Source organism: Arvicanthis niloticus, chromosome 1, assembly GCF_011762505.2.
Source record: "Arvicanthis niloticus isolate mArvNil1 chromosome 1, mArvNil1.pat.X, whole genome shotgun sequence".
NCBI lineage: Eukaryota > Metazoa > Chordata > Mammalia > Rodentia > Muridae > Arvicanthis > Arvicanthis niloticus.
Window position 1 is genome coordinate 136,927,369 of NC_047658.1, and position 22,030 is coordinate 136,949,398.

The 22,030-nt window shown below is 35.6% G+C and overlaps 1 protein-coding gene across 2 annotated transcripts in view; it reads left to right on the top strand.

The window, feature by feature from the left end:
- Ric1 (RIC1 partner of RAB6A GEF complex) overlaps window positions 1–22,030 on the top strand; it is an 86,189-nt gene that overhangs the window by 1,247 nt on the left and 62,912 nt on the right. For both annotated transcript variants that reach the window (XM_034506453.2, XM_034506444.2), the window contains exons 2-3: window positions 10,209–10,316; window positions 17,663–17,742. In XM_034506453.2, coding sequence (XP_034362344.1) covers window positions 10,209–10,316; window positions 17,663–17,742 — 188 coding nt within the window. The remainder of the gene's footprint in view (window positions 1–10,208; window positions 10,317–17,662; window positions 17,743–22,030) is intronic.

Sequence of the window (22,030 nt, forward strand, 5' to 3'; positions counted from 1 at the left end):
CATTCAAAGAGACAGTACTAATCGATGTCAGAATGGTGGTCTTGAAAAGAAACTACAGGTTGGTTGACCTTGTTACTAGATACAGGAAGTACTGGTTTGGGTTTGGTTAAACCCTTTAGATCTCTGCTTATTACCACGGTGTGCCGATAATGTCCTTGATTGTCCTCACACACAGCTGCGGTAAAACCGATGCTAGAATTTAAGTATTTTAGGTTTCTCTTTTACTATTACATAGTTAGGCTGTAAATCAGAATATTTGTCACTAAGTTTTGGCTGACCTAATTTTCAGAAAGGTATCAGAAAACCGCAGGCTACTAAACAATTACAGCATCAGCAATATGATACTCAGATCCGAGCTTAATTAAAAATTTAAATATACACGTTGTATATACAAGTTGGTACCCAAGTGAGATCCGTTTTTTCAATGCATATAGGAGTTGAACAACTTTTATTTAGTGCAACTATCTAAAGTTAATAGTTGCTTGGAAGAGCATAATTAGAAGTTGAATTTTACATTGTTTTCTAAATTTAGTAGTTTTGTTCAAATGTAACACTTTGCAAAGCCTAACATTTTAATGATTTTAACCTCTAAAGATACAAATCTGATTTATGTAAGTTTAGCATGGTAGGCCAGAAGGTTGTAGGCTACGTTCTTTCCCCTCACGCTAACCCCCCACCCCAAAGGAACATTAAAATGAGTCTCAGTTGTCTTAGGGACATTGTGATAGTAATAAAATCTGTTTGGATCTGGAGTTGGACGTAGTATTATAGAATTTAAGCATCCCCACTCATTTCCTTCACACTCCCGCTCTACACACCTGAGTTTTACAAAAGTACCTTGGTTACTACTGAGCTCTAGTGTGTAGAACTTTACATACATGCAAAAAACAATATATCACACACAGAGAAATAAAACGTTTTCAGGGGGTAGATTTAGGGGAATATATAGGTTCAGAGGCATGAAATGAAATACATCTCTGGACTACCATAGGGAGCCTACAGGGCATTCTGGGTTTCCATGCTGGTTAACCTGCGACTCTGAGCACAAGCTTTGTGACTTGGAAAATCAGCCTTAAATGAGATGATTCTAAGGTCTGATCATGTGACTAGGTGAGTGGGGAACAGTGCCAGGCTCCATCTGCCAAGTCTTCTGCTCTTGGGATATATGCTTGTAGCTTCTCTTATCCTGTGAGAACGTTCATTTTAATTTTCTCATTTCCAAACTTTGCAACACAGTGTTTAGGTTACAAAATGTTAAAAGCAAAACTATCTCTAGGTAAATCAAAGAGGCTATCACTAATACCCATAATTTGGAATGAATTGGTTTAAAATATCTTCATTGAGAATATGAATGAGAGTGTTGATTTTATTTTTTATTTTATTTGTTTTTTTAGACTATTGTGAAGTTCTAAAGGGATCTACAGAGTTGAAGTGTTAAAAAGTTACTTTAGGACATTTGAAGGCAGGGATAGTGACTCAAAAGAGAAGGAAGAATAATTAGATTTTGCTTGTTTGAAATTTTGTTTGTACTCAATAAAGTAAGGATGCATAAGAAAAAGGAAAAAGAGAAAACCGGCTTTGTGGAAGAAATATGTATTTAGTCTCAACTGGTTATTTGCTTGTCCAAAAAAGTTGCTGTATGTGAAATTTTGGTTACCCATGCGACTATGGGAACATTAAACTGAAATCTCTAAAAATAACAGTACATTTTATGGGTCTTCTAGTAAACTTTTATGAACCACTTATTATGTACTAAATTGCTATTTGGAATTCCAGTGTTTTAGAGTCATATTGTTCGGAATAATTTTCTAGCCAAATTTGAAAGATGCATGCTAGTGTTGTTTGGTTTATTTATGAACAAACATTTTTATAGATATCCACTTCACTTTTTGATAATTAAAACAGCACATTTTATCAGTAAATTAGGCTTATTGCTTGGTTTTCAGTGTGATGTATTAGTAGAGGTTTATCCTTTGGACACTGATTCTAATTTGGAGTTCTAAAACCTAGTCCAGGAGCCAGCCAGGCCTAAATACATGGCTCAGTGGGGAGAGTGCTGCAATCCCTGGTGACCCACATAGTCCCAGGAGAGAGTCACTCCTGCAGGCTGTTCTCGCCTTCATGCTTGTGCCACGTATGCATGCTTGCACATACACACACACACACACACACAAACAAGTAACTTAAAAGCTAGCTGAAGTCTATAATAGTGTTACCCACATTTTTTGAAGCCCTAAGTGCCTTTTTAAAAAAATATTTAGAACATGGCTTGGTGGCTCTCTCCTGGGTCCCTCCCTGGTCCCTCCCGTAATCCCAGCATTTGAGATTGGGAGGACAAGGCAGGAACTGATGTGAATTTCAGGCCAGCCTGGGCTAGCGTAAGACCTTGTTGAGGAAAAGGAAGGAGGGTGGGCTGGAAGGAAGGAGGACGAGGGACAAGAAAAAGAAAAGAAAGATTTCATATATCTGTTAGGATGAGGTGATAGAAGTAGGGCTTTATGGATGGGATGGTGTGTTTCTTTCTATCAAGAGTATTGTAGAATTCAGCTTGGGGATAGAGCTGCTCCGTAAAATGAGTATTGTGTGAGATGAACTGCGTTTCGGAGTATTAATCAGGACCATGGATATGCTTTTAATAGACTCCTTAATTGTAACTATGAAGGACTACATATGTGAACATTAAAATATTTATGATGTTTCCATTCTGAATTAGATATGTACTCATTTCAATTTTCAGGTCACTGATTTCAAAATATTTAAATTACTTTCAGAAGTTTTTTTGAATAGTAATTTTGAATAGTAATTGTAAAAGATAGCATATTTAAAAGACAGCACATGAAAGTAATGAAGAGGCTTACTATAGAGAAAATATTTTGCCCAATGATGTGTGTTAATATGATACATGAAAGCCTTCTGTTATTGTTTTGTTTTGTTTTGAGACAGAGTTTCACTATGTATCACTGGCTGACCTGGAACTCACCATCACACCCAGAGAATGAAAGTCTTTTGAGTTACCACTGTGGGTAGCTAATAAAAAGTTGAAATTGGCAATTCGTCACTGTCTCATAAATAATGTATTTGAGTAACCCTGAGCAGAAACTTGCATTCCTGTTGATGTGTGCTAATAGTGAAAAATCCCTGTTAACTGGGTCCATGGAAATCACAGTAAGGTAGATGTCTCAGGAACCAAGCTATAAGTATAGAATTAGCTGTGCTTCCTCTGGAAGGTTGTTTAATTTCTATCTCCCTTTTTCCAAGAGTCGCATTTCAGCTATTCAGCTCTGTTCTGTTACTGCCTCCAGAGACCTTCCTTATAAATTCACATGTCTGAAAGTCTTCTAGGGTCCACTTTTTGTTAAAGAATAAAGTTCAAACTCCTTAGTTTGATATGAGAGCCACTCCTGTCCTGGAATGTTCTCTTGCCTCGTGTCTGATTATTAGTATATTACCTATCCTTCAGCTTCTGTTGCAATCCCTCTTTCTCCATGAGTCATCGTTACCTACCATAACCGGAAGGGTTCGTTTATTGATGAATTACTGTTTTGGGGATTTTTTTCCCCTCTAGCTTTATTGAAGTATATATATGACAAAAAATTGTAATACTTATGATATATGGTATAATGTTTTATATACATATATAATAATAGCTATAGTCAAGCTAATAACCATGTCCACCACCTCACATAGTTTCTTTATGTATGATGAAAACATTTAAGATCTACCTCAGGCTATAGAGATAGCCTGGTGGTTAAGAGCACTTACTTGGAGGGAACCCAGGTTTAGTTCACATGCTGATGCCCTCTTCTGGCCTCTACAGGTACAGGGTACCCATTTGGGGTATATACATACATGTAGACAAACACTCAGACCTATAAAAAAATCTCTCGGGCCTCTGACCTACACACACACACACTTGTTGTAGCACATGCATGGCCCCCACCCAACACACATATTACTACTGTATAATAATGAGCAAATTTCAAGTATATAATACTATTACCTCTAGTCTCTTCATTAAATCTTCAAACTCTTCATTAAATCACAAAAATTGACTAGTGTTATAACTGTGTATTTGTATTTGACCCAAATCACCCCATTTCCTCCACTCTGACTTCTGGTAATTTCTGTTCTACTCTTGGTCTTTATGAGTTTTACTTCTTGAGATTTTACATATGTAGTAGCTTATGTAGTATATGCCATCCTTTGGTTATTATTGGACATTACTTTATTAAAAGTTCATCTGTGTTGTACTAAGTATCAAGATTTCCTTTTTTTAAAAAAAGAAGACTGAATAATATCTCATTTTATCCACACTACACTTTCTTTATCAGTTTGTCTGTTGACAGCCACTTAGGTTGTTTCCACATCACAGTTACTGGAGTAATGCTTTAGTAAATACAAGCATTCAGATAACTTCTAAAATACCGATTTCAATTCCTTTTTGTACATGTTTGGAGTAATACCATATCTGTGCTCGTGTGTGCACACAGATAGGTACTAAAGAAATGGGATTATGAAACTATATGGTTCTTTTAAAAATTTATAAAGAACACCCTGTATGGTTTTCTGTAGTTGCTGTATCAATTACAGTCTCACCAACAATTTTGAAAAGTTCCCATTTCTGTATCCTCACCAACATTTTATCATTTGACTTCTTGGTGAAAACCATCCTAGCAGGTTCAGAAGCTCTCTCTCACAGCTTTGATGTGCCTTTCCTGCTCATTAGCAATACTGAGTGCCCATTGGCCTCCTGGCTGTTTTTACTATATTTTGTGGGGGAAAAAATGTCAGTTCAGGCCCATTGCTGATTTAATTGTTTTTATTTTTGCTGATAACTTTTTTTCTTTTTTTAAAGATTTATTTATTTATTAAAGATTTATTTATTTAGTTTTATGTATATGAGTGCACTGTAGCTGTCTTCAGACACACCAGAAGAGGGCATCAGGTCCCATTACAGATGGTTGTAAGGCACCATGTGGTTGCTGTTAACTTTATGAATTGTATCTGTATGCACTTTCTCTCTTTACACAGGTTGTGTTTTCATTTCATCAGCTGTTTTCCTTGCTGGTTGAGATTCATATATTCCTGCTGTTTATTTGTGCTTTGGCTCTTTGCTTTTGGTGCCATCCGAAACATTTTACCAAGACCAATATTGGGGAATTTTCCCTCCATTTTCATCAGGAAATGGGTTGTTCCTGGGCCTGTGTTTAATTGAAGTCTCCAGTTTGCCCTGACATGACCTTTGTGGAGGACTGTTTTATCCTTTCCAGTTAGACATCTAGTTTTCCTGGCGCCATTTGTTGACAAGGCCATTTTCCCTTTTGTTCAATCTTAGAGTCTTTATCAAAGATGAGGTGATAGTGTATGGGGATATTGGGATGGGATGCTTGGTTTTTCTGTAGGCATTCTCTTCTGTTCCATTGATCTCTGTGCCTTGCTTCTAGCCAAATATAGTGCTATCTTGATTGCTGTTGCTATACACTATACTTAGAAACCAGGTAGTATGAATGAAGTATTGTTTTTCGTTTGATTGCTTTCGCTATTTGGTCTTTTGGGTTCTCTATGCATTTTAAGATTGTTCTGTAAATTTCTATGAAAAATATCATTGGAATTTAAAGATTGTATTGATAGTATGCACATTTAAACAATGTCAACTCATCGTCCACAAATATGGGATGTCTTTCCATTCGTGTCATGCTCAGGGTCTTACAGTTTCAGTGTCGTCTGTCTGGTTAGTTCTATTTATATACTATTTTACTTTTGGATGCTGTTTATAAATGGGATTTCCTTTCTTAAGTTCTTTTTCAGGTTGTTTTTAGTGTAAAGAAACAATGGTTTTGTGCATAGTTTTTATATCTTCTACCCTTACTGACTTTGTGTACTTATGTTTAGTTATGGAATCTCTAGGGTTTTCTCTATGGCACTTCTTCCCTGGACTTCTGCTTTAATTGTAAATTTTGCACTTACGCTTTAATTTTAAAACTAAATTTAAAGCTTTTTAGGCAGCAAAACTATCTCATTTCATATTAGCCAGGGTGTCTTGAACATGGTACAAGCCCATAAATTCTGACAACTTATGAGGTTGAGACAGGATAATCATTGCTTTTCAAGCAAGGCTACTTCCTCATTTTTGCCCACACTAGGTTGCTTTGGGAGTTTTAAATATCATTTCTTAGATTTTTCTTATTGTCGAAAGGAAGGCTAGTCAAATTATATTTCTTTGCCATTACCTGAAGTTATTTCATGGGAAATAATTTTGTGTATTTTTCTTTTCTGTTTTTGATCATGTGGGCTGTTACCTAAACCTCACTCTTATTTAATCAGCACTTTACTTTAGACTATCATATTATTATTTGGCCAGGGTTCTATGAATCTTAGGTGATTGGAAAATATTTGGAAACCACAAGTAGCAGAAATAATTTGGTATTTATAGTGTTACGGCTGAAAAAAAATCACTGTATTTGAGATCCTCTGGAAGTTAGTCAGTTGTTACATAGCCCTTTTGCTTAAACATTACTTTTTTTTTTTTTAAAAGAAAGTTCCCTATAATCAATGTATCAGTCAAGCCATTTCCCTATAGTCTTGAGTGCCCCTTGAGCTTTTGTTGATGTTCTTTCTTTGAGTACTACTTAGCCATATTCCTTAAAATGTTCCCCTGAAGTCTGCCTTGGCTGTGTTTTCCATTATTTTATTACTTGGAGCCTTCACGCTACCAAACAATGATATGAGTGTGAAAATGGGAAACTGAAGAGCTGCCCAGTGCATTATCATCACATTGCTTAGAATGGGATTGTGTGCTGCGCTGTCTCCCTGGATTCCTACTTCCATGCATCATGGCTTTCCAGAGGAGGTTATAAACTTTATAAAATTATAATTTTGGTATTTTGTATTATGTTCTATCTTGTAACCTTTAATAGGTATTGACTGAAATCTTTGTGCTTTTTATTTTAAAACTAAACGTATTTTTAAAAGCAGATGTAGGCAGCAAGAACAGAGAATCCTCAAATATTGCCTGCCCCTCCCTCAATAACTTCCCCTCATATCGCATTTGTTACAGCCAACACTGACCAGTGGTTATTATGGAAAGTCCATATTTACCGTAGTGTTCCCTCTTGCCATCCTCTATGGGTTCTGTGGGTTTTGAGAGATGTATAATAGTATACTATGTGTTAATCAACTTTTTGTTACTTTTCCAAGATATCTGAGATAATGAGCTTATAGCTTTGTTTTGAGTCATGGTTGGGAGTTGTCAGCCCCTGTTGGGAAGGCCTCTTTGGGATCTGTGGAGAGATCATACATGATGATGTGAATATGTGGCAAAGGAAGCCACTCCCCTCGTGGCATCCCAGAAGGGGAAGAAGGGACAGAAAGGAGAGACCATTGTCCCAGTATCTTTTTCAAGGGCATGCCCCCAGTGACTAATTTCATTTCTTAGGCCCCTACTTTCTCTTACCTCCTAATAGCACTAGGTTCTGGGAACCAAGCCTAAAACACCCAGGTCTTTGGGGAACGTTCATGACCCAGACCATAATATACAGAATATTTGCCGCAGTAAGCAATTTTCAGCGGTCTACGTATCTACTCATTTCCTTCTTCCAGCCCTCATAATCGTGATTTAAAATCAACAACAATAAAACCCACAACCCAAACCAAAAAAGTCTGTCTGTTCTTTTCCAAGTATCATATATAATTGGAACTGTATAGTATTCATCTTTTTCCAGTAATAATACTTTTAAGGCTTCTCCATGTTTTTCATGTCTTGATGTCTGGATCTGCCATAGTTAATCAATTACTGAAGGGATATCATGATTACTTCCAAGTTTTGGCAGTGTTTATAAAACTACTCTAATGTTTGTGTTCTATTTTTGTTGTTGCTGCCATTTAAACAGGGCCTTTCTTACTGTTTAGTCCAAGCTAGTCTCAAAGTCACTAACCCAGGCTGGCCTTACATTCATCATCCCCTCGCCTCAGCCTCCTAAGTGCTGGGAGACACCACACTAGTGTCTTTAAACTGTCTTTTGTGTGAACATGTCTTTAGCTTACTTGGATAAGTAATGAGTAAATGCTACCTTAGGTGATTAGTGTGCTTGGTTCTGTAAGAAACTGCCGGTTGTGTAAAGTGGCTAGATCATGTTGTGTGAAGTGGCTAGATCATTTGCATTTTCAATAGCAAAGAATGAATTCCTGTTCTATTATATCCTTGTTAGCATTTGGTATCAATCTTCTTAATGTTAACCATTCTAATAGGTATTTAGATCTTGTTGTTTATTTTATTTTCTCTAAGGACAAAGGATGATGAATATCTTTTGGGAAGATTGTTTTCCTTGCTTGGTGATTATTTAGTCAATTGGGTTGTTTTGTTTGTTGCTGAATTTTGCATTTGTGTATTTTTTATAGCAGTTCACTATTAGGTGTTTGCAAACATGTTCCTACTCCATGCCTTCTGTCCTCATTCTCTTAATAGCATTTTCACAGAACAGCTTTTAATTTTTAATGAATTATGAATCATTTGCTGTAGATATTCACCATTTGGAGGAAGTCACTGCTGAATCTGAGGTCATCTAGGTTTTTATTATGTCGTATTCCAGTAATTTTACATTTTACACATAGAATTTTGATTTATTTTGAATTCTTCAGAGTTGTGTCAGGAATGCATCTTGATGAACTCTTGCGAATCGATTTCCATTTATTATAGCACTGTACTGCCTTTGCTCTTTGACAACAATCAGTTGACTGTGAATCTGTTTCTAGGCTCTCTGTGCTGTTTCTTTGATCAATTTTTCTATCTCTTTCTGAATGTTTACTGTGGCTTTATAGTGATAAGTCTTGAACTTAGCATTAGTACTCCAACATTTTTCATCACTCTTTGTCTAGAAACTCTTCATCTAAAATTTAGAGCTAATTTGTTGGCATCTTCCAAATAGCTACTAGGATTTGGGCTAGGATTGCAGTGTATTTGTAGATCCAACTAGGAAGAATTGATATCTTGATAGTGTTGACCCTTCCTGTCCATTAATATGGTCTATTAATTTATTCTTTGATATCTTTCATTAGTATTTTGTATAATATTTCTTAGGTACATAATTATTAGATTTATAAGACTAAATATTTCATTTGGGAAAATGAAGTATAATTGGAAATGTGCCTTTTGTTGTAAATCACACTTTTCATTATTAGAATATATGAAAGTGATCAATTCTTGTGTATTAATTTTGTATCTTGCAACCTTGCTATCACTACTTAGTTATTTCAGAGTTTGCTGTTGCTTTTTTGAAATTTTGTATATGCCACTGTTGTCTGTGAATGAAGACAGTTTAATATCTTCTGTCTCAGTGTGTATACCTTTTATTATCTCTATGTGTCTGTGACATTCGTGCTGCTTTATACATAGATTTTGATCTATTTTGAATTCTTGAGAATTGTGTTAGGCATGCATCTTGTGCTACTGTCATGAATAGTAACGAATACACCCTTGCCTTGTTCCTCAGGCCGGAAAGCTTGGAATTTCTCATTACTAAGTGTAATACAAGATTACGCTTGTGTAATACAAGGATTTTTTTTTTTTTTTTTTTTTTTTTTTTGTAGCTGTTCATTGGCAAGTTGAAGTTCTCTGAATGGATGTCACACGTTAAGATGCTTTTGGCAGCTTTCATATATATACTTTTTAGTTTGTTTAGTTGGCTTTTGAATGTTGAACCAGCTTTGAATGTCTGAGATATAATCCACTTGGCCCTGGTACATGGTTCCTTGTTAGATTCAATTTGCTAATATTTTGTTGAGAAATTTTGTATCCAGATTCTTGAGAGATGTTGGTTGTTGGTTTTCATGTAATAGTTTTGTCTGGTTTGGGTAGAATGATGTTGAATTCACAACATAAATTAGGAAAGATCCCAATCCACTGTTGCTTAGTCTTAGGGAAGGTTATGGAGAATGACATAATTTCTTTTTTAAATATTTGGCTTAATTGACCAGTGAACATATTTTGGGCATGGTTCTGTTTTGGAAAGTTACTAATTATTGATTCAGTTTAGCTTATTCAGTAGATGTATGCATAAATAACAGCTTGCTTTTCTTTGGTAACTTACGTGGACTGTTGAAGGTGGATGATTTGATACTGTGCAATAGCTTAAAATATTTCCAGTACATTCTATAAGTTTAAACTTAGCTTGTATATATTTCTAAAATCAAATATATCTTTTGTCTTCCAGCCTAGTGTGTTAATTGTAACATACAAGGAACCAGCTAAATCATCTACACAGTTTGGATCTTACAAACAAGCTGAATGGAGGCCAGATAGTACCATGATAGCAGTGTCAGTAAGTAGATCTTTCAAATTTCTATTACTTGTTTAAGGAACCATAAAGTTGCATTTAAATGGAATTTTCTAAGATAATGTCATGTTAGTCTTTCACATACAGTATCTTTTTGTGATATAAAGCTGTGCTGACTTCTGTGGACATATGTGATTCTACTCTCTCCCCTTGCAGCCACTGTATCTTCCTTGTTAACTTTACCCCATCTGTCATCCCCAAACAACACTGTGTCCCTTTCTTTGTAATCTTCTGAGCCACCCCCTAGTCCACAGTTAATATATGTTATGATAAATAAGAAAATAAGTTAGGGAACTTAAATTTTACTTACCCTGTCTTCCATCATGGAGACCAAGCTGGAGTCTTGTGCATGCTCCACAGTGGCCAGCCACTGTCTACTTACTGTTCTCTTCACTGTTAGGTTAGCTCATCTGTCAGCTTGGGTCCAGCTTCTTTCTAGTCTGTGAAATATCATGTTGACTAGGCTGGTCATCTGAAAATGTTCCAGATAACCAAAAGTACCAAGTAGTTCTGTACTTCCTGTAGCAGAGTTGCAGACCTTACAGCCACATGACAGACCCTGCATTTAACCCCTGAGCCATCTCTCCAGCCTCAGTTGTTCAATTCTTGATGAATTATCAAACTGTATAGTACTGCTGTTACAGTTTATTTGCAGTGCCAGTGCTAAGTGTGAGAAGCTGAGAAGCACTGTGTGCACAGCCTGATTCATATCTCCAGATTCATAAATATCTCCAGATTCATAAAATACTCACAAAAGTTAAGAAAAAACTAAGTTAAGAAAAAGTTAATTCAGAACAAACTAAAGTGAGTTCCATTAAGAAGGGCATTAAGTGAAAACAAAAATAACATATGAAACAGAAAAGGACATAGTTGGACAGATTCCGAGGCTTGTGAAACTCAGACTTTTAAGCCGGTGATTGATTGTTTTTGGTTTTCGTTAGAGCTGAATGTTTGGAATAGTGTTGCTTGACAGCTGTTTGATGGCTTAGAGGTGCTAAGGGTTTCTTGTAAACTTTTTTAGCTTTTGGCTGAAATTAACATTGTTTTGAACACAAAGAAGTCACCTTCTTGATAGGAAATGAATGACTTTGGGAACAGCTGTTTTTGTGAGTGCTAGGATTAAACCTAGGGCAGCGCCCATGCCAAGGTAATCATTCTACCACTGACCCCTCGCATGGAAAACAGCTTTTGCTATAGATTTGATAAACATTGAATTCAGTCTAAAACTGTAAACAGGCCCCATCTAGGAAACTGAGGCATTGTGAAGTAATTTCAGTGACAACTAGTAAAATTGTTTCAATCATATGTAATGTCAGACTGCTTTTAATACTTATAATATTTTCAGAAGTCAGAAAAGAAACTTTGTATTCCATATGGAATTATCAGGAAATTAATTATCAGGAAATATTACAATTCAGTTAGCACTCATACAACCTAGATACAAATGCAAAGAAAAATTTTCGTAAAAATATTTTTTTTTAGTTGTGCAAAAGAGAAGCTTCTACTGTTCCTTGGATCACACACCTATAATCCCAGCACTTGAGAAGCTAAGACTCAATTGTTGCAAGTTCAAAATAAGCCTGGTCTACATAGCAGGGTCCAATCTAGCCAGGGCTACATACTTAGCAAGAGCCAGACTGTGGGTGGTGCGGGGAGCTCATATGAAAAGATTTTTTAGATGTGATATATATAAATTCTCATTACTGGCAAACATTAATAAAGCTTTGCATTCAGTTTGATTACTAGGAATAGTACCATTAAATCTTAATTAACCAAAATTTTGGCTCTTTAAAAAAGAATTATATTCTAGTTGAAGTAGATATGTATCAGACTGTGACAATTACAAAACTTTTTAAAAAATTCTTCCTGTTTTGATCATGAGTTTTAATTTTCTTGTAATTTGGAAACTCTGACATCTTGGGTCTTTGTTTTCACAGGAAAAATTGCCTTTAACTCTGTTTATCTGAGAGCCTAGTACCAAATACAGATCGTCCTTATACACCAGAGTCCAGTGATACTACTCAAACAGCCAAGCTACTAAGCTTCTTTGCTTTGTTTCACCCATTTCTTCCCATGTAATTTGGACTTTTTATTGCTGTGATAAAACACTGAAACTAAAAGGGAGAGGAAAGGGTTTCCTTGGTCATCAAGGGAAGTTAACTCAGAACTGAATCAGGAGCCATGGAGGAGTGCTGCTTACTGGCTTGTTTCTTATGGCTTGCTAAGCCTGCTTTCTTACAGCAATCAGAATCACCTGCCCAGGGGTAGCACTGCCTTCAGTGAGCCTTCCCACATCAACCACTAGTTAAGAAGATGTCTGTAGACTTACCTACAGCTCAGTCTAATTGGAGGCATTTTTTTTTCAATTGGATGTAAACCAAGGTAATGACTCTTACGCATGTTTTCCCCTTTCTTCTGTGGTTCCTGAGAGACTCTGGTACTTCCTTTGGTGTGGCATGTTTGTATACCTTCCTCCCCAAACTGTAAATGGCAAATTCTCTGTTCTATGACAGTTGTCTCCTGACCTGTTGACCTTACCAGACCTTAACAACAGCAACAATGATAGGTCCATGGACTCTTTTAGTTCATTGAACATATTTAAGCCTGATGATTTAATGGTTTTGATTGGCTACACAGAGAAACCCTATTTCAAAAATGCAAAATAAATAAAGGATTTCAATACTTGGACTTGCCCAGTGATGGTTTCACATATCCTTTATTTCCTGTGGTTGTGTATTACTTTACTGTTTCTTTGTATGGGTTTTAAATTTTAGTGAATATTATATTGTTGTAACTCTAAAAAACCAAACTCTCTCAGCTTTCAGAGGTTGAAGTTTGGTTATTATTTGCTCTAAAGCTTCCTATTATAACAGAGGTTCTCCACCTCTGGGTCATGAGGGTTCAATGACCCTTTCACAGGAGTTGCCTAAGACCATTGGAAAACATTATATTTACATTACAATTAGCAATAAAAATAATTTTATGGTGAGGGTCACCACATGAGGAACTGTGTTGAAGGGTCGAACCATTAGGAAGGTTGGGAACCACTTTCCCCAGTCATTTCTTCTTGTGTGTGCATTTACTGTAGCTTCTCTTCTCTTGGTAGCTAGTTACCTAAGGTTTCTTTAAATCTTATAAGGAGGTACTAGGGATAAGTTCAGTCTCCAAAAATCTCTTCTTGCCCAGAAACCACCTCAGTACCTAGAAGTGCACACCCCACTTTTTGGTAATCAGAAGTGTCAAGTCATGGGGGAAAATATTGCCCACCATTGCTCTAGCCAGACACACGTGACAAGAGTTGACCAAATATGGATAGCTAAAATGGATAGAACTGACCAACGCCGTCAAGCTCTTTCCTGTGTATTGTAAGTGTTCCACTTAGATTGAAAGTCTGATGTTATCATTTTAGCTCAATCTTGTCAAGTTTGATAGGTGATTTTTTTTTTTTTTTTTTTTTTTTTTTTTTTTAGAATTTCTGTGCAGTCTTCCATGATGTAACCCTCTCTAGTTTTAAAGAAGTTTTGAGGTATCTATTACTAATTGTGGTTGAAATTTATGAATACAAAGAGAAAGTTCCAGGAGTAAAATGCTCTCTGGAGTATGTGTTAAGTAGATTATGTGAGGTTGCTGGCAAAGTGTTGGAGTGAGATTTATAAACACATGAGGAACATTTTTCCTATAGTGGTTTCAAGGAAATTTTACCCAGTGTTTAGTTGTGTTTCATTTACTTTTCCTTCTTGATTTTTTTGAACAACTGATAGACTTATTTTGATATAAAAATTCAAATTCCTTTGTTCTGTGGCAGTTGTGATTTTTCTTAGAAATAAAATCTTAGCTGCTCAGTTTCATTCTGGAATGGAGGGTAGGTGAAGCTACAGTATCTTAAGATGGCTCTCTGCCATTGACTGTGAGGTTTGTAGTAATGTGCATGCTCACCTAACATATGTAATAAAAAGAAATAGATTGTGGGGAAATTACATTAATTTGAAATAAAGTCAGAATCAACTTTCTTCTCCTTAGTTTATCTCTGGGCTTTAAATCTTTCTTAAGTTGTAGGTTGGATTATAAAAGTATAACATTGAATTAATGTGGGTAACAATGTCAAAAACATTGGTCTGTTATAGTAAATAATATTTGAAGGTTTCTACCCCATCTTAGATCATTTATAGGTTCCCAAATAAAAGACACAAAACCTTTATATTTAGAATAAACCTTCAAGTATTAGAACTGGACAGAAAGCTCTAAGCTTGTTTGTCTACTTCCCTGTCAACCCTGAGATATCACTTGCCATATTCTTCTTGGGCCACTCCTCCTACTCCACGAAGCCAGTCCTCATGGACATGTGCTCACAAACAGCATGGTAATTTCTTTCTTCTCCCATGCTCTTCTTCTCTCTTCATGCCCTTCTTCTCTTCTTGTGGATCCTGCCTGAATCCCTCAAGCCTGGGAACTTCCAGCTCTGCCTACCTCTCTTCTGCCCAGCCAATCATGGATAACTTACAGCACAAGCTTTTATACAACAAAAGCTGATATACATGAGGATCTGCTTGTCTTGGAGCAACTTAAGATCTTGCGGTACAAAATTTAGCATTTGAATATGTAGCAGCACATCGATCTTTCAAACAAAATCAATACTGATAATTGAAAATATTTTATATAATGGAAACTTATAAATTAGATTACATTGAAGTATTAGTGTTAAATTATTTAACTTATTGCAAGTTTTGTAGATGTAAGAGAAATCGAGATATATTCATTCTCTTGTTCAACATTCATGGAGTCCCTATATATTACAGGTAGCATATAATCAATGAAGATAAAACCTGTGGAGAAATTTCCTTGAACCATAGAGCATGAAGGGGGTGTGCTGTACAGAAATCAGAGAACAAATTACAGGAGTCTGTTTTCTCCTTCCACCATGATGGTCCTAGGGATCAAATTCAGGTTGTTACCTTTGGCAGCAAGTACCTTTAACCATTGACCTATCTTGCTGGCTTAGGATACGTTTATTCTTTGAGCCAGGGCCTCAGAACCTTCCATGTAGACTAGGTTGCTCTCAAACACTCACAGATCTGCTTGATTCTGTCTCCCCATTGTTGGGATTAAAGCTATGTGTCACCGTACCTAGCTAGGAAGAATAGTTTCTGATAAATGTTGATCATATCAAAAGATAGACATCTCCTTTATTTCAGCATGCTTGTTTTCTTACCATTTTCCATTTGTGTTTATTGATGTCTGTATGCACAATAGGTACATTATTATCTTGGGAGAACAATATAATTTGTGATTTACATATTTTCTTATTCTAAATATGTATAATAAAGACTTTAAAATGAAAATAGAATTTATAGATCTGTATGAAGAATTTAGATATTGCAGTCTGCTATTTCGTAGTTATTTGAAGAGAAATTAGTGAACTTTGAATGGTTGTATATATGTATGTTATCAGAGGGAATTAAGATTGATACCTGAAAAGTGTAAGCAATAGTTACGTGTTTTCTTTATATAATTTGGGAGTCATGGAAAGAAAGATCATTATAATAGTGCATAGTAATAGATTCAGTGACTCGTAAAGGGACATCATTTATTATTAAGACTTTGAAGATTGTTCAAAGGCAGAACTTTAGGAAATGTCAGTAGAAGATATCATTGAGATTTAAAAGTATATAATGGCCGGGCAGTGGTGGCGCACGCCTTTAATCCCAGCACTTGGGAAGCAGAGGCAGACAGATTTCTGAGTTTGAGGCTAGCCTGGTCTACAGAGTTCCAGGACAGTATATGATGTTTGTTATACACAAAAGTCTGAAATATTTATTTAAAATGATTGATACCAAATATCAAATAATAAATCAAGATATTATTTGTGTTTTCAGTATTTTATTAGATGACATGCTAGTACAAAGTGATGCTTTATTCTCATTAACATTATAGTCCTGGATATGCTTTATTACTTTGCTATGTATTTTATTAGCATTTGAGTGTCTGAAGAGTTGAACATTTTGACCTTTGAGTGACTGATCTTCTAGACAGTGTTTATGTGTTAACGTTACCATCTTAAGAATTGACCATTCTTTTTGCCTTTCCTGCCCTTATGAGGTGGCAGTAAAAGTTGACAAGTCATGATTCTGTATGACTTTTGCTATGGTTTGATTTGAAGCCTTTTGTTTTTCTATTGCAAGAATGTAAAATTATCATGAAGAATTTGAAAGATAATCTTTGCTGAACAATCTTTACTTTCTTCTTTAATATCCTAGTAAATTAAACTAATTCTTGAAATTATATTACAGAAGGATAAGATATAGTTAAAAGCAAACCATGGCTACCCTGGGAAATCTTTTTTTTTTTTTTTTTCATTCCATTAACTGAAAAACAGAAAGCTAGTATTGGAAAGAAATAGGAAACCCTGGATGATTTCTTTGTTTTGGATCATTTCTACTTTGGATTCATCTTCACTTACCTCAGAGTTAATAGAAATTCAGTATTCTGGTAAAGAAATTTAGAGGGAAACTGCCATTTTACTCTATTGCTTGATTTCATACTGAAAGTATCTTCTAAGAGCAACGATACATAGTATTTAACGTATTTTGTAAATGTAAGGAGGTTGTTTGTATTCTGTAAATCACAGATGTATACCCATGTCATATGACACAACAGTATTTTTGTATTGCTTATATTTTTGTGTTGTTTAGTTTTATTTTTGAGCTAGAATTTCTTAGGGTAACCTAGGACAGGCAGAAACCTGCTTCAGTCACCCAAAACTACAGTTTTTTAAAAATACAATTAATATTTTTGTAATATTTAGTTACTTTAGAAATTTAGATGTTCATATTTGAACTTCAAATGCTCATATCTTAGAAATTAGAAATTGACTTAGTTGATGTTTACATTTTGTAATTTCAAGATTTGCTCTTAATATTTTTTCCTAGTATCTCACAGTGTGTTTTATAATAAGAGATTAAATTTTTTTATTTTTAACTATATAAATTATGCAGTTTTGATAAATGATAATTTTGGCAGTACAATCAAACATTTTATGTTTTTACTATTTGGTTATATTCCTTTTCAAACTTAGAAAAATTATTTGCTTTTATAGAGTTCAAAGAGTGCTGTGTATTTTGCACAGTTTCATAAAATATTTCAGTTTTCACTTACATAGTTTATAAAATATTTTTAAAATTTGTTGAACACTTTTTAAAATGGCTTATATTAAGTCATTTTACATATAAAAAAGAGACTATAATTCTTTAAAGGTGGGTTATAGTCCTGTAAAATAAAGGCCTAAAATGACAGTTACAACATTCTAATTCATGGTTAATAAAATTCTCTTTCAGACAGCAAATGGCTACATCTTGTTTTTTCATATTACATCTTCAAGAGGGGACAAATACCTTTATGAACCAGTGTATCCCAAGTAAGTTTATTGACTTTTATTCTTTTAATACATGGCTTGCATGCTTAATATTTTTTTTAATTATACTTTGGGGTTATCTAAAGTCATTAAGATGTTAAGTTGCCAGCATTTCTAAAATGGTGCCTCGGAAATTACTAGTCTTTGAACTGTCATTTTTTTAAATTTAAGAAATAGAGCTAGGCGGTGGTGGCGCACGCCTTTAATCCCAGCACTTGGGAGGCAGAGGCAGGCAGATTTCTGAGTTCTGAGTTCGAGGCCAGCCTGGTCTACAGAGTGAGTTCCAGGACAGCCAGGGCTACACAGAAAAACCCTGTCTCGAAAAACCAAAAAAAAAAAAAAGAAATAGGTAGTTCAGTAAGTCAAGGAACACTGAGTATTGTTGTGGTTTTGGGCTTCAGAATTACTACTAACATACTCCAGTCAGATATTCTCTAGTCTTTATTAGAATGGAGAGCTGAGAGATTATATGAAGAGGGGAAATCGTAGTCAATGACAGGCTTCTTTGCCTGTGTCTTTATATATTCATAGGAAAAGACACACAGTGTTTACCTCTTAGTTCAACTTTGGGGGAACATGGACTTTTGCTCCTTAAGTCTTTAAACTATCATTGTGTTTTGCACATTTCCTCCATAGCATGCTTCACTTTTAAATAAAACAACATATAATTTTAAAATACATATTTTCTTCTGGGGGCAATCTACCTATATGTCAAAAGTTTGCTTGATGTTACATGAGAGATTGCTGCCAATATGATTAAGAGGAAGCTGCCGAGAAGATTCAAAAAGTCTTAAACATATATATATATATATGTGTGTGTGTGAAATTTATATATTATAATATGTAATATATTAATATATCCATATATTAATATATAATATTAAATAATATGTTGAAATATATTCTAAAATATGGATATTATATATTTATATATTAAAATTATATATATATATATATATCTTAAAATGACCTTACTGAAGATGAATAAGCTAGTTATTCAGAGAAAACCAGTGGTATGAAGTAAGTATGCCTGACACTGTAATACTATAGGGATTGTCATAACTTCTAGTTGCACTGAACTGTTTATAATTGTTTATATTAGACAAATACCACAGCATACCAGTTGTATCAGCATAATGTCCTGATTTCACATTTAGTTTGCACATTATTCCAGACCTGTAGATAAATTCCTTCTAGTTTGAGCAGATATTGCATTTTTAGGCCAGAAAGGTGGCTCAGTCAGAGAAAACCTAAGGTCAGTCCCCAGAACCCACATAAAAGTGCCAGGCATGGTAGCATGTGTTTGTCATCCTGTACTGGGGAAGTGGAAATGAGCAGAGCTTGCTGGAGCTTGCTGGCTAGCCAGCTTAGGTGACTTGGATTCTCTGACCAACACACACTTTGACACGCAAAAGATAACTAAAAAGCTACTTGGGGAGGGAAGGGTTTATTTCAGTTTTTATGTCCGAGTTATAGTCCATCAGGAAGAGAATTCAGGTCAGGAACTGAATGAAGCAGGGGCAATAAGAAGAATGCTGTTTATTGGCTTGCTCCTCATGGCTTGCTCAACCTGTTTTCTTATACCATCCAGGACCACCTGCCTACAGGTTGCATACCCGTGATAAACTGTACCCTCCCATGTCAATAACCAGCCATGAAAATGCCTGACAGGCTTGTCTACAGAGCAGTCTGGTAAAAGCATTTCCTTAGCAAAGGGTCCCTCATCCCAAATGACTCAACCATATCAACTTGTCATAAAGCTAACCAGCATAGCACTTCATGTGGTATATCGTGTTTTTATAATCATTATTTTCACATAGGTAAAACACACTTGTAAAAAATAATTTAACAATAACATTAAAATGTGTATAAGATTCAGAAAAAAAATAATTATGGAAAACCAGGTTGTTTGTTGTTAGATATGACAGGGAAAATGCACCCATGCACTGTCAACACCATAGCTGCCAGAACAGGACTGACATGATGACTATACCAGTTGACATGACAAGTAGATGGGGAAGTCCCATAAGAGCCAGCCCCTAGAGAAGAACTACAGGTGGTCAGTGGGTGCTGAGAAGGGGAGAATCCATTCCCTATAAGAACAAGGTCCAACATAGGCTTCCAGTCCCAGGTGGTCATCCTTGTTCATGTGTACATACAGGATGTGCTAAATAGACATGGTAGGGTGCATGTGCACTAAGCGTGTGTTGAATATACATACACTATGTAACAATAATAATTGAGAAGCTATGATTTTGGTGGGGGTGAGACATAGGAGAAGTTGGAAGGGGACGGGGAGCAGGAGTGATGTAAATTTAGTCATCTTGTATGAGTTTCTCAAAAATGTTTTTAAAGTAAGATGAAAAACAAAAACCTAGAAAATAAAATACACATATAATCTTTTTATTTGTCAGAATATAACTTGTATGAATTACTGGTACAAATACAGTTTTGTTGACTAAAGCCAGCCTGATGTGTATTTGTGTGTGCCAGTACTTTCTAGAGTAGCTTATTTTAGTAAGCTTCCTGAAGAAACTGTTTGTAAAATGGTATCAAAAGTATAATTTTCTTCTAATTGTTACGAGTTCATGTTTAAAACCTGAAAAGTTGTGATCATATAAGGGTTAGTGGAGAGGAGGGGAAAGATGGTTTTGTCAGTGTTGTCATGTGTGCCATTGTAAACACGTAATTTAAGATATCTGTCCTGCAGACTGAAGCACACAAAAGCCACCCGTCATCCAAGCTGATGCTGTCACAAGCAAGAGCCAAGTCAGAGGTAGTGGCATAGTCCCACAGTCTGTAGTGCTTAGCCTCTGATACCACACTACTTCAACCTTGTTTGTGCCTCATCCAGCAATCTACTACTTAAGATTTATCTGGCCGGGCGGTGGTGGCACACGCCTTTAATCCCAGCACTTGGGAGGCAGAGGCAGGCAGATTTCTGAGTTCTGAGTTCGAGGCCAGCCTGGTCTACAGAGTGAGTTCCAGGACAGCCAGGGCTACACAGAAAACCCTGTCTCGAAAAACCAAAAAAAATAAAATAAAATTTTATATATATATATATGGAATAAGGAATAGAAAAGGAATAGAAAAAAAGCGAATGAAAACGGTTTGTAATAGTCTTGAAGGTAGAGGCTGGCAGTTAACTGTGTCCTTTTCAATTATAGAAATAGCACTGTCTCTTGTTTCACCTCTCTACATCTTAGGAGTTCATCACACGAACTTTATTTCTAGAGCATCTCAGCTTTCCTGTATTGCATGACAGCATCTTAACCTCAGACTATATATCATTTTCCATTACACTCCAACTGAGCACATAGCTCAGATGTCGCCATGTTTAATAGCTTCCACCTGGTGTTTCTAGCATTCCTGTACATGCAGGGAATCAATCTTCAACAACCATGGCAGTCTTATTCAGTAACTCCTTTCATCTCAAATGTCATTTATTCTTTGATATTCTGTTTATTTTTCTACCTTACATTAAAATATCTCTTCATCTTTACCCAGACCAGTCTGCAGACTGGCCGAAGGCTTTAATGTTTTGTTTTATATTTTCAGATTTGCAGTGAAATTTGTGGTAACTTTGCCACAGATAAATCAAAAATAATTATATTTAGCATTAAAATTCATTTAATTAACTATGCTTAAATATGAGTGTAGGAGATTTTGAAATTTCTTGTAATTCTTATTTCTTCATAATGAAAATAATTTCAGCAAATTAGTTTTCATGTACTGTTTTTTTTTTTTTGTTTTTTTTTTTTTTTTTTTTTTGTTTTGTGGTTTGGTTTGGTTTTTGGTTGGTTTAGTTTGGTTTTTTGAGACAGGGTCTTTGTGTAGCCCTGGATGTCTGGAATCTACTGTGTAGAAGCAGCTGGAGCTCATATAGTCTTTCGAGAGCAAAACTCTACTCCCTCACTCATCTTTCCAACACAGTTAACTTTGGTCTGTTTGGTTTTGAGGTTTGTGTTGCCCAGGCTCGCCCCTGAGCTTGTGGGCTCAAATGACCCTCCCAACTCAGCCTCTGAAGTAGCTAAAAATACAGGCATATGCCACTGTGCTCAATTTAAACTTAAAAAAAAAAAAAAAAAAAAACACAGTTTTATTGAGTCCAATGTTCACTGGGCCCAAGGATATGGTTCAGTGCTTTAGTCTGCTTGCTTATCATGTACAAGGCCTTGGATTTGATAACCAGCTCTGCAAATTTTAAATAGTAGTACTAAAATCTAACTAATATTAAAGATTCAGTTCTCCACCAGAAAATATTCTTCCATAACAATCACTATCAATGCTC